This window comes from Bidens hawaiensis, unplaced genomic scaffold (genome assembly GCF_021521415.1).
Source record: "Bidens hawaiensis isolate Kalapana, Puna unplaced genomic scaffold, B.hawaiensis_p1.1 tig00064752_1, whole genome shotgun sequence".
Taxonomy (NCBI): domain Eukaryota; kingdom Viridiplantae; phylum Streptophyta; class Magnoliopsida; order Asterales; family Asteraceae; genus Bidens; species Bidens hawaiensis.
Window position 1 is genome coordinate 1 of NW_027501551.1, and position 12779 is coordinate 12779.

The following is a 12779-nucleotide window of genomic DNA, read 5'->3' on the forward strand; positions in this document are numbered from 1 at the left end:
AAAAACACCTAATGATTTCTGGCTTATCTAAGGCTTCACAACTTCTCACACAAACAATAGAGCCACAAGAGTTATGATGATATTGAAGGTGTGTACAAATCTACAAAAGAAAGAATTGAAAAAGAAGAGAAGGAAAGTTTCTGAGGAAAAACACAGAATTGATCAGTTATATAATAAGTATGAAGGAAAATGTAAATGCTTAATTGATCATGGTGTAAGTATTGAGAAAGTTGATACCATGAGCAAGAAGGAAGTTGAAGAAAGTTTCAAGAAAAATTCCGAGAAAACCAAATCTTATCCTAATACTGTTAAAGAAAAAGGGGTTGAATGTCAAAGAAGAAATGGGCTGATGAGAGAGAAATTTTGTTCCAAAGATTGATGATGACTAGAGGAGAAGGGAAGAAAGTAAAAAATGTTGATGTCTGCTCAAAAGATCAGCTTGTATGAGTCAGAGTTGAGAAAATACAATGAGGAAATAAAATCACAATCTAAACCAACTCAGGCTCCTCCAAAATTGATTAAAGTGAAAGAGGAACCGGCTGAAGCATGTGCCAAAGTTGACTTATTCTCGTGGGAAGATGAATACAGAATCAAGACTTTGAAAGGACTAATGATGAGCAAGGGAATGGTTGAAAATGTCTTTAATAACCTTGGTAAAGCACAATTGAAAGAATTATTTTATACTGAAAAGGTGCATTGGATAAGGCTGGAAGAAGAACAAAGAAGATTACTATCCTTCCAATGTGGACCTAGAAGGGAACCAATTAAGTCACAAAGATCCACCCCAACTGAGCAACTTAACAGAGAAAAAATGGAAATGATTACAACTTTAGCTAAAGAAGAGGAGATTATCTAAAGCTGATTATGATGACAAAGGATCAAATTGTGAGACTCTTTGAACAAACAGAGCATGTGAGTAGACCTGAACCCAAAATAAAATATACTCCTAGGGTCTCCACTATAAGAATCCCCATTCCAACAACAAGGTCAACACTTCAAAAACAACAAAAGCCACCTTCAGAGGTGAACCTATCAAAGAACCTTTATCTTGATTCCAGGACAAAAACTTTGAAAGTGATTACGTCCAATGAAGAACTAAAGAATATTATATTTAAATATGACTTTCAAGATTTCAACAAAGAGCAACTGGAAGAATTGGCAAGACTTAACCTGTATGACTATCAAGAAAGACACATATTTGCCACTTAGCAAAGGAATGAACTCTCAAATTTCCTAAAAGATCAATCTAGAAAGGTATTTCCTTTTCTCAACAAGAAAAGGAAGTTGGAGCTCTCTCAATTTGAATAAACAAAGAGGCAGAGGAGGATGAATTATATCATGATGATTGAAGCATCTTACAAAAACGCAAAATGATACTCAAACCCTCTGGCCAACATGAGAGAATGCATCAGCATGAGGCAGCAATTGTCAAGGCCCAATTATGAAGTCCAGAAAAATGGAAAATTCTCGAAGATAGTCTATGAACAGAAGAGTCAATCTTTTATCCTGAGAAACTCAGTTGGACAGACCGTGGGCATAATAGAGCATGATAATGACCTAGAGTATCTTCATGTGGAGGATCTTGAGGAGATAATCAGATGGATTCTACCTTCTCAACATCCACAACACAGGGAGATCTCATTATTCAAGGAAAAGGCTGCTGCAGTGAAATTTGACTAAAGATCAGAGTCTGAAAGCTCTAGAAGATGAAGGTTCTTTTCTATTTCTGTTTAAATTTGATAAGTAATGTCCATGAGACAAAATTCTCTTATGTAAATATTTCTTTAAGTAATGCGATGCATATAAAAATACGCATCTTCTTAGCATCAAATATCTCTATAAACTGCAACTTATATCGTATAATATAGTTAAAATAACTACTTATCATGTTAAAATGTATTTTCAGTAAAATCCAAGCCTCAAACGAAGACACGAATGAAAAGACAAAGAAAAATCAAAGAAAAAAGCAAAACATGGGGCTGTGCTTCAGAAAACATGGGGTTGTGCTTCACAGAACATGGGGCTGTGCATTAGAAAACATGGGGCTGTGCTTCAGTAAACATGGGCTCGTGCTTCAGAAAACATGGGGTCGTGCTTCAGGAAACATGGGGTCGTGCTTCAAGAAAACATGGGGTCGTGCTTCAGAGAACACGGGGCCATGCTCACCTTTCAGAAAAGAAAAAAATCTATAAGAAAAGACAAAATAGTGGACAGGTGGACACGGGGCCGTGGTCACCTTTCAGAAAAGACAAAGAAGATATAATAGACACCAAAAAACACAGGGCCGTGCCTCAGGAAGCACGCCCCCGTGCAGAGTCACCATGTACGATCTGACAGAGCATTAAATGCGAGAGGACAGCTGGACACGAGGGCGTGCCTCTTGGAGCACGGGGCCGTAATTGAGTGCCAAGATTGCCTATATATAGCGGAGCATGTTTCATTCATCAAGTGTGCTTGAAGAAAACTTCTATACGGGTTTCTATTATAATAACACCCACTTTACACTCATATTGAAGGTTTTGTGGAGAGTTTGAAGGCTTGGAGGCTATCATCATCATCATCATCATCTATCATCATCATCATCCATCATCATCATCATCATCATCCATCAACATTGAAGAAGGAAGATTCATCCAACATTTGGTTAGATTGTTCTAGTTTGATCATGTGTTTGTTATCTTCATCTCTTTTGATGTTCATAACCATGCTCATTATGAGCTAAACTCCATTTACCATCTAATTTCTATGAAGAAGCTTTGTTTTACTTGATGATTATGTTGAACAGGTGATTCAGTTTGGTAAAGTACATGGTTATTTTGTAATTATCCTTTGATGAACAATGTTTTATGACTTTAACTCAATACATCAAGCTTGAAGATTAACAATCATTCATGATTCACTCATGTTCTTGGAGACTAGAAATGGTAAACAGAATACCTTGGTAAATCATTCAAGATAAAACATGGATCCCTATATTGTACTTAGAAATGATGAGATATAAGCTATGATCTATTTATCTAGTTTTGATAATTATAAAATAACATTGTTAACACGATTGCTTAGGTTATCATGCTAGTAAAAGAAATCATAAGTTAATGGAATGTATAATTATAACCTAATTAAATCAACCAATGGGAGGTTGTGTGACTAAACTATAACCACCCGAAGTTGTTGGGATTGGTATTTGAGAAATCGAAGTCAATCCTAATCTTTCTACTTTACCAAACTACTTGCCTACTTAAATTGACATTCTCGTGGTAGTATGAGATTAAGCAAGGGTTGACTTGAAAATACGCAAGCTACTTTCTTTTATGTCATAGAATATGTTCACTTAGAAATGAGGGGCTATTCTATCATATATTATTAGGGCAAGTTTATCATATGTTTACTTAATAATCATCAAGGAAGAATGGATTCGATTCTTGATCTAGATGGTAACCTTCATATAATTGAATTACTCATTTAGAATTTCTCTTGTTGTCACCTATATATTATATTTAAGTATTCTTATTAAAGTTTAAAAATCAACCCCAAAATGATTAAAACCCTCCGATTGAACTAAAACAAAGATTCACTATTAGTAACATTTGTGTCCGCATATCGATACTTGGTTCTTACCAATACTATTCTGCATATACGATAGGTACACTTGCCTATTTTATGACTGCTTAGTCTTACTAGAAATCACTTTTATAAATTTAAAACACGATCTTGTGCAAAAGATAAATCTCCCATCCATTATATTTTACCACACCGCACGCACACATCAAGTTTTTGGCACCGTTGCCAGGGACATAGTACGTTTCTAAAAACAATCCAAGTTTTAATTTAATCATTGTTTATAATTGTATAAAGTTTTAACTTTTATTTTATTTTCTTTTTACTAACTATTGGATTAGATTTTTTTAAGGCTAGTCTAACCTTTACTTTAGCTTAAACTTTAACTAACCTTTAATTTTTATTCTACTAACCTTTAGTTTAATTTAAATAGTTTAGATTTGATTTAATCCCGTGTATGTCTTCTACATTCGGACCTGAGCTTCTTCTCCAATTTCTGAAACGGAACGACTTTTTCGCCGATGAACACGTAAACGGACTGCAGAAACCGCTAAAACAATCAAAGACGAGTCAATAGACTCTACGACATCAGGAGAAGATCAAACCGAAAAAATGATGGAAGCACAAAACAATGAACCCAACATGAGCCAATATGCCAAGCCAACTCATGAAAGGCTATGGCAATGGAGTGTCTCCACCCGATATCACCGAGCATTTAGAAATCAAATCAAGCACCATTCATAATGTGGAAAATTCAGTTCAATTTCACGGTCTCCTCGACGAAGACCCTCTTTCTCATATATCTCGATTATTACGAATCTGCAGAAGCTTTAAAATCCAAAACTGTTCAGAAGATCAGATCAAACTCAAACTTTTTCCGTTCTTTGTAATGGGTCAAGCCTTAGAATGGTTAGAATCTCTTTCTTCCGGTTCCATCACCAACTGGGACCAGATGGTTGAACAATTTCTTCTCAAATACATTACATCTAATAAAACTGCCAAATACCGAGCCATCATTACCAGATTCCGGACAGATGATGATGATGAATCGCTACATGCAGCATGGGAGAGATACAAAAGTCTTCTTAGAAGATGTCCACACCATGGACTGAGTGTATGGTTGCAAGTACAAACTTTCTTTGATGCACAATCCAGTCAAAACAAACAGGCCATCGACCAAGTCGCCAGTGGAGACCCGAGATCCAAATCACCTAACGAAGCATTCGAAATCATAGAGAATGCAGCAAAGAAGATTTTCGCTTATATCCACCAAGATCTACACCAACACATAAAGGAGTGAACCATGTCGATTCCAACACTCTTGTCACCGCACAGCTTGAAGCACTCTCTAAAAAATTCGAACAACTTCAAGCCAAGCCATCAAAAACCAAGATCACCTGTGACACCTGTGGAGGAACTCATAAGACGAGTGACTGCAAACAAGACAATATGGCTATGGAAGAAGTTGACTTCATCGCTCGTAAAAACAATGCTTTCAGCAACAACTACAATCCAGGTTGGAGAAACCACCCTAATTTCAGTTGGAAGGACGGAGGTAACACTCAAACTCTACCCGGATTCGAAAAGAGGCCGCTGAACCAATCCTTCCAACCTAAAACCTTAATTTCAAGAACATAGTTCTAGTAGCCATCAAAATCCGAGCTACTCAAAAACTGAAGAAATGTTGATCCAAATCATGACCAAGACAAATGACGCAGAAAAGAAGACCGACTTAAGAGCCATTGATATTAGCATAGTATTGTTAAAGCATGAAGTTGACCTAAAAAGTCAACAAGCATCATTGCAAAATCTAGAAACTCAAATCGGACAGATTGTCCGACAATTGTCTGAAAAACCACTTGGCGCTCTTCCAAGCAACACAATAACAAACCCAAATGCAGCAGCCAACGCTGTTACATTAAGAAGTGGCACAACCATTGTTGCCTCACCAACTTCAGAAGTTATGGAGAAGGAATCCCCTGATAAAACGTAGGAAAGACTGATCCCAACAGGCACCTTACAACCTATGGAACCATTCTGAAATTACGTTCCACCTATTCCATACCCTGGACGGCTGAAACAGGAGAGATTGGAAGCTCAGCACAGGAATATTTTTGAACTTTTCAAACAACTCCACATCAACATCCCTGGATTGATATGTGCAACGCAGGATCTAGGTGAAAAGGCAAGATGACCGCGAAGGAATGAGAAAAATGGTGCATGGAAAGACAAGTACAAATGGTGCGCTTTTCATGAAGACTCTGGTTATGTAACTGTAGACTGCATTGCTCTAAGGAGAGAAATCAGCTACCTACTCAGCAAAGGTCACTTAAAACAGTTGTTGGGAAAGAAGCGTCGAAACCAGGATCCCGAGCAAGATCTCAAAAAGGTAAAATCTCCACCACCGGCCGCGCTGATCGTAAATGTTATCTCCAGAAGATCAGATATATGTGGCACATCCTACTGAGCAGCCAGAAGGAGTGCCAAAGTAGCCAAAGTAGAAAGACCCGAGGGACCAACTAAGACAATGGCCTTGCCCAAAGAATACAGAGTCACGTTCGACGACAAGGACATGAACAATATTTTGGATCCTCAGCACGATGGTCTAGTCATAACTCTTTATATTTCTAATTGTTTTGTACGCAGGATCATGGTGGACAGTGGAAGTTCAGTAAATATCATCTAGTTGAACAGCCTAAAGAGGATGAATATTTCAGAATCCGAGACTATTCTATGAAGTTATCCCTTTAAAATATATATGATAGTTGTATAGTAGTGATTTTTTTCCAAGCATGACGTATGACTTAAATGAAGTTATTTTAAAATTCGGTTATTTTTAAGTGTTTTTTTTTTCAAGTTGTATATCAATAATCTCGTAATTTTCAGTTGGGTTGATAATAACTCCACACCACAAACTTATCATTGGTCTCACCTTTGGCCCTATTTTTTTATTTGGACCTTGTTAAAATAACTTAACTTCATTGCTAGTTTCGAATTTGAAGCTAATGTTTTAGGGCTTTATTCGGAAGGAGCATACGACTAGATTAATATAAAACATATTTCGAAACGACGATCTAAAAGGGATTGAAGTTTAAACACCAAAACTTGAAATTCTTCTAAAAAACATCTCTCATTTAACTGGATGAGTTCGTGAACACTAAAAAAAAGTAGAAAAGCATATATCTTAGCAAAATATGAAAAATATGAAAACTAGGTCTATTATGTCTATCTCTATCCGTTCCAATTTTTGAATTTTTGAATTTTAATTCAGTTATAAATTTTTAGTACTTTACATTTTATCCAATTTTGAGTTGTGTTTTTTGTTTTTACTTTTAAATTCCCAAAAGAGTCTTTTTATAGAGAGAAACAAAAAGTGGCCCTTAAATTTCCATTATTCCAAAAATGTCTTAAAAACTTGGACTGGGGAGTCACTTTGGTAAGCGGTCCGAGGCGATTAAAAAAGATTTTGAATCTCGTCTGCTCTGTCCAAATTTAAAGTGAATCACGTCTTTCCCGTCCAAATTTTGAGATTTTTTTGTCATTTTTTATAACACTCTTTTTCTCTCCTTCAACCTCTCTCTTCTTTTTTTCTTCTTCCTCATCTTCATCGTCCTCTTCTTCATCATCTCATTCAAACCGGAGTACATCCAGCCATGAGTAGGAGCATTACCAACCTTTTCCGGCTGTCACTGGTGGCTTAACCATATTTTACAACAAAATACCCAATGATAACTCACTATGTTTTTATCCGAAATTTGCTTCGGTTAGAAGAAGAAGAAGAAGAAGAAGAAGAAGAAGAAAGAATAAATATATGGATATATATATATATATATATATATATATTTATGTATGGCCCTCATGATCATTTATATTATAATAGATCAAAGTTATTTAATTATACATTATTATTATTAGCTAAGTAATTGTTGATGTACCAAATTACCCTTTCTTGCTAATCAAGGGTTTCCCCTTGGTTGTATATAAATATATGGAGAGACTGATTAACATCATTGAACATAACCCTAAACCTCACATAATATTTTCGTGACCCTCCATCTCCATATATTATTCGGTTTCTCAAGAACCCTAATCCCCATCACTAATATACATCCTAAAGGGGAACTCGACCAAGCTGACTATCATGTCGTCTGGATCTTTCTCATCAGTCGTGGCTTCTCTCTCTGCTGTGACAGGTATGTTTTAGTTGTAGGTTTATCATAATATTCATGTTTTCTATTACATACATGAATAACTGATCAACATATGGTATCAAAGCGATGTTGATTAATCAGTTCTTCATGTCTTCCATTAACTCAGGATCTAAACCGGAAGACATGAACTAAAATCTAATAAACCCTAAAAATTTTCGGTTCTTTTATTAATTCGTTTTATTTTATTATCATTATTTAATCCCGAATATAAGAAACCCTAACAATTTTTCTGTTTTAAAACTCATATCAGATATAAACTGAAGTATTTCGAAATCTGTTAAATTAATGATCTTCGTGTTCTTGACAATTTTTCGAAAACCCGATATAATCTGGTTCAAGATCTGGATTGTTATAATGTTTTACTAAATTTTTATTAAGATTTAGACCAAGATATTTCGAATTCTGTAAACTTAATAAAGGAATTACTTTCAAAATAATCAAATCTTGGATAAACAAACAATCCCTAAGAATTCAGATCAAACATGATTAACTGTTCATCAACTTATGGGTGTATGTGTTTACAGTTGAAACAGTTTTCGGAGAACACTGAGTTTCCGAAAACACTAAAACCAAAAAACGCATCAAACCAGAACACTAATTTCACTGAGTTCGATCCGAGCTAATAGTTTGTTTTCTATTAACTAAACCAATGTTTTGTAAATACTTATAATATAAACATACATGTTACTTAATTTTTTAGAAAACATACAAAAGGCTTAACTTGAATAAATGATAATGTACACTTCTGCCCAAAGGTGATCTGATACATCTAACATATTATTCAAGTCTAAATACAAGTTGTGTTAGTTTAGCTTAAACATGATTTAAATGTATCACTTCTGCCCAAAGGTGATGCGATACATCTATATCAAAGCAAAACTAACTCGTGCATGATTAAAATGGTTGTCTCACTTCTGCCCGAAGGTGATGTGTTACAATTGTTTTGCACATATACTTATGTAAAATTTAATTCTGCCCAAAGGTGATTTATCTTTTATTTAAGTAGACTTTTATTGATTATATTAGTCTATTATTTCGATGTTAACAATAGACATTTATTATCACAGCTTCATAATTTAAATGGTTCTTATCTATGCCTGCATTAGTTTAAATTGCCCCTAGTTCACTCTAAGTTTCTTCTAGTTTAGTATCTTAACATTCTCATATAAATTTCAATAACAGCTCCGAATGGTTGAATCACATCATTAACTGGAGATAACTTTGCTGCCTGGAAGGACTCTCTTATGCTTAATCACGCCTTCCTGGATTACGATTTTTCTCTAAACGAGGATGAACCTCCAGCACTAACTGCTGAAAGCACTCCTACTCAGCACTTACTGTTCGAAAAATGGAAGAGATGTAACCTGATGTCTCTAATGCTTATAAAAAACTCCATTAGCATGCCCATAAAAGGATCCATTCCAGACTATGAAAATGTTAAAACCTATCTGGCTTTTGTGGAGGAACAATTCAAAGGAACGTCTAAGGCGCATTCTAGTACTCTTATTCTCAAGATGGTGACTACTAAGTATGATGGAAAGAGTGGCATTCGTGGGCACATTATGATGATGAATGACATGGCCCATAAGCTGAAGGGATTAGACATGGAGATCAGTGATGGTTTCCTGGTGCACTTCATCATGACCTCTCTTCCAGCTGCCTATGAAGTTTTCAAGATCAATTACAAAACCCAGAAGGACAAATGGACTATGAGTGAGCTGATTGCTATGTGCGTGCAAGAGGAAGAGCGTATGAAGATGGACAAACCTGAAGTTGCTTACCTTGCCACCAGTTCCAAGAATAGGAAGAACACTAATCCCAGAAAGGAGTTTGCTAAAGTTCAGAAGACTAATACAGGTGCCTCAACCAGCTCTCAGAACTCCACTAGAAAGCCTTTCTGCAAGTTCTGTAAGAAGTACATTCATAAGTAGAAAGACTGTTCAGACTTTAAGGAGCGGCTGGCTAAGAAAGGTAATGATCTCTTTATGACACTTGAGTCCTATAATTTAACTGTTCCCGCTAATACATGGTGGTTTGATTCTGGTTCTATGGTTCATGTGACCAATTCTACTCAGGGATTCCTTTCAATCCGGAAGCTGGAAAGAAACCAAAGAACACTAAGACTGGGAAATGATAAAGAACTTGAAGTCAAGGATGTGAGAACTTTACAATTAATAATGAAAATTGGTTTATGTATTAAACTTTGTGATACCTTATATATTCCTGAGATTAATCGGAATCTTGTATTAGGTCCAAAGTTAGACATGGATGGTTTTGATGTTTTTCATAGTCATGGCAAACTTACTGTTTCTTTAAATTCTCAAGTGTTTGGTTATGGCTTTTTGGATGGTCGTCTTTATAGATTAGAACTAGATGATAATTTTTCTAAATCTTTGTTGCCATATAATATTAATGAATAACTCACAAAGATTAATGAGAAACAAGACTAAGAGACTTCTTCAATGTTGTGGCATCAACGTTTAGGCCACATCTCACGAGACCGGTTAGCCCGCCTCGTGAAGAATGAAGTCTTACCACATCTCGATTTCACCGATTTTGGAACATGTGTCAAATGCCTTAAAGGCAAAATGACATCAGCAAATAAGAAAGGTGCCATCAGGAGCTCTAATTTATTAGAAATCATTCATACTGATATTAGTGGCCCTTACTCCATTGCTGGCATAGCTAGACATACTTCATTTATCACTTTCATTGATGATTATTCCCGATATATGTACATGTATCTCATTAAAGAAAAATCGGAATCTATAACAACTTTTAAAGATAATAAAACTGAAGTTGAAAAACAATTAGATCGTCAAAATAAATTGTCAGATCAGATAGAGGAGGTGGATATTATGGAAGAGATACTGATGTGGGTCAGGCCCCTAGTCCATTTTATGAGTTTTGTAAGGGTCATGAGATCGTGAAGCAATATACCATGCGAGGTACTCCTCAGCAAAATGGTGTCGCTGAACAGAGAAATCGAACCCTTATGGATATGGTACGCAGTATGTTAGCCTACACTAATTTACCTCTATTTCTCTGGACTGAAGCCTTAAAATCAGCCATTCATATACTCAATAGAGTTCCTTCTAAGTCTGTCCATAAAACTCCTTATGAACTTTGGACAGGAAGGAAACCGAGTCTTAATTATATAAAAGTATGGGGCTGTATTGCTGAAGCAAAACTTTATAACCCTTTGCTAAAGAAACTTGACCCTAAAACTGTTACCTGTTTTTTTATCGGGTATCCTAAAAATTCAAAGGGTTGTCGTTTCTATTGTCCTTCCCATGTCACTCATATTGTTGAAACCAAGCGTTCCGTGTTCCTGGAGAATTACAAGATCAGTGGGAGCAGTACTAATCCTTATGAAGAATTGCAAGAAATACAAGATGCGGGGGAAGACTCATCGATTATTGTAACTCCGGTTATTCCTCTTGTACCCCATGCAATTGAACCTTCTGCACCACCTTCTCCACACTCAGAACCCATTATAACAGAAGATTAAGGCACATCAAACACTCAAAACCAAGACAATGTTGAACCCATTAATTAACTCAAGAGGTCATCCAGATCTAGAAGACCTACTAACTTTGATGATTATGTAACCTAGTTGACTGAAGCTGACGCCGGAAAGCTTAATGATCCTATCTCTTATAATGAAGCCATGAGCAGTGATCAGTCTTCTGAATGGAATAAAGCAATGATTGATGAGCTTGACTCCATGAGGAAAAATGACGTTTGGGATTTGGTAGAATTGCCCAACAGTGTCAAACCCGTAGGATGTAAATGGGTGTTCAAAACAAAACTTGATCCAAATGGGAACGTTGAACGCTATAAAGCGAGATTGGTTGCAAAGGACTACAGTCAGAAAGAGGGAATTGACTATCAAGAGACCTTTTAACCTGTCTCTTGAAAAGTTTCATTAAGGATTGTTATGGCCCTAGTAGCTCATTTTGATTTAGAGCTGCATCAGATGGACGTGAAAACCGCTTTCCTTAACGGCAATTTAGACGAAGAGGTGTACATGAAGTAGCCTGAAGGTTTTAAACCTGAAGGTCAAGAACATCTAGTTTGTAAGCTCAAGAAGTCAATATATGGGTTAAAACAAGCATCACGTCAATGGTACCTAAAGTTTGATGAAATCATGAAGAAACAAGGTTTTGCAAAGAATCAAGTGGACCAATGCACATACCTCAAAATGAGTGGGAGTTAGTTTACTATACTTGTCCAATACATAGATGATATTCTATAGGCAAGTAATAGTTTAGACATGTTGCATGAGTCGAAGCGATTACTCTCGCGTAACTTTGACATGAAGGATCTCGGAGATGCTTGTTATGTTATTGGATCGAAATTCACCGAAACAGACATAGAGGGAACTTAGGATTATCTCAAAGGGCCTACATTGACCGTGTCCTTACTCATTACAATATGTAACATTGTAACCCAACTGCAGCTCCAATAGTTAAAGGAGACGTTTTCGGGGCATTCCATTGTCCGAAAACAGAGGTTGAAAAGGAGCAAATGAGATTGATACCTTATGCATCAGTAGTCGGGAGCCTTATGTATTCACAAGTTTGTACTCGTCCAGATATTGCTTATATTTCTGGAATGTTAGGCCGTTATCAGACTAATCCTAGCCTTGAACACTGGAAAGCAGCTAAGAAGGTGCTTCGATATCTTCAAAGGACAAAAGACTACAAACAAACTTATAGAAGAAGTGATAATTTAGAAGTGGTAGGTTATTGTAACACCCCGTAACCGCAGCGGAAACGTACACGGGATGCAACAGACACATCTGATATCAACAGCATTGCTTATAAAGAAAATACCACTACATTAATTTATAACATATTACATTGTTGCGAGATGCGTTACAGTCTAGGTGTCACACACATATATTACCAATAAGACATTAATATATATTCATTACAAAACATAGAGCAGCAAGCTTCCAACAGGTAGCACAGATAGTTAAGCACATATCAATCATTCCAACTTGGG

At 36.2% G+C, this 12779-nt stretch overlaps 1 protein-coding gene across 1 annotated transcript; it reads left to right on the top strand.

Moving 5' to 3' along the window:
* The first annotated feature begins 9013 nt into the window (after positions 1–9013).
* Positions 9014–9700, top strand: LOC143604327 (uncharacterized). Its single transcript, XM_077080842.1, has one exon. The coding sequence runs from the start codon at positions 9014–9016 to the stop codon at positions 9698–9700; it is 687 nt and encodes a 228-aa protein (XP_076936957.1).
* Positions 9701–12779: the final 3079 nt, after the last annotated feature.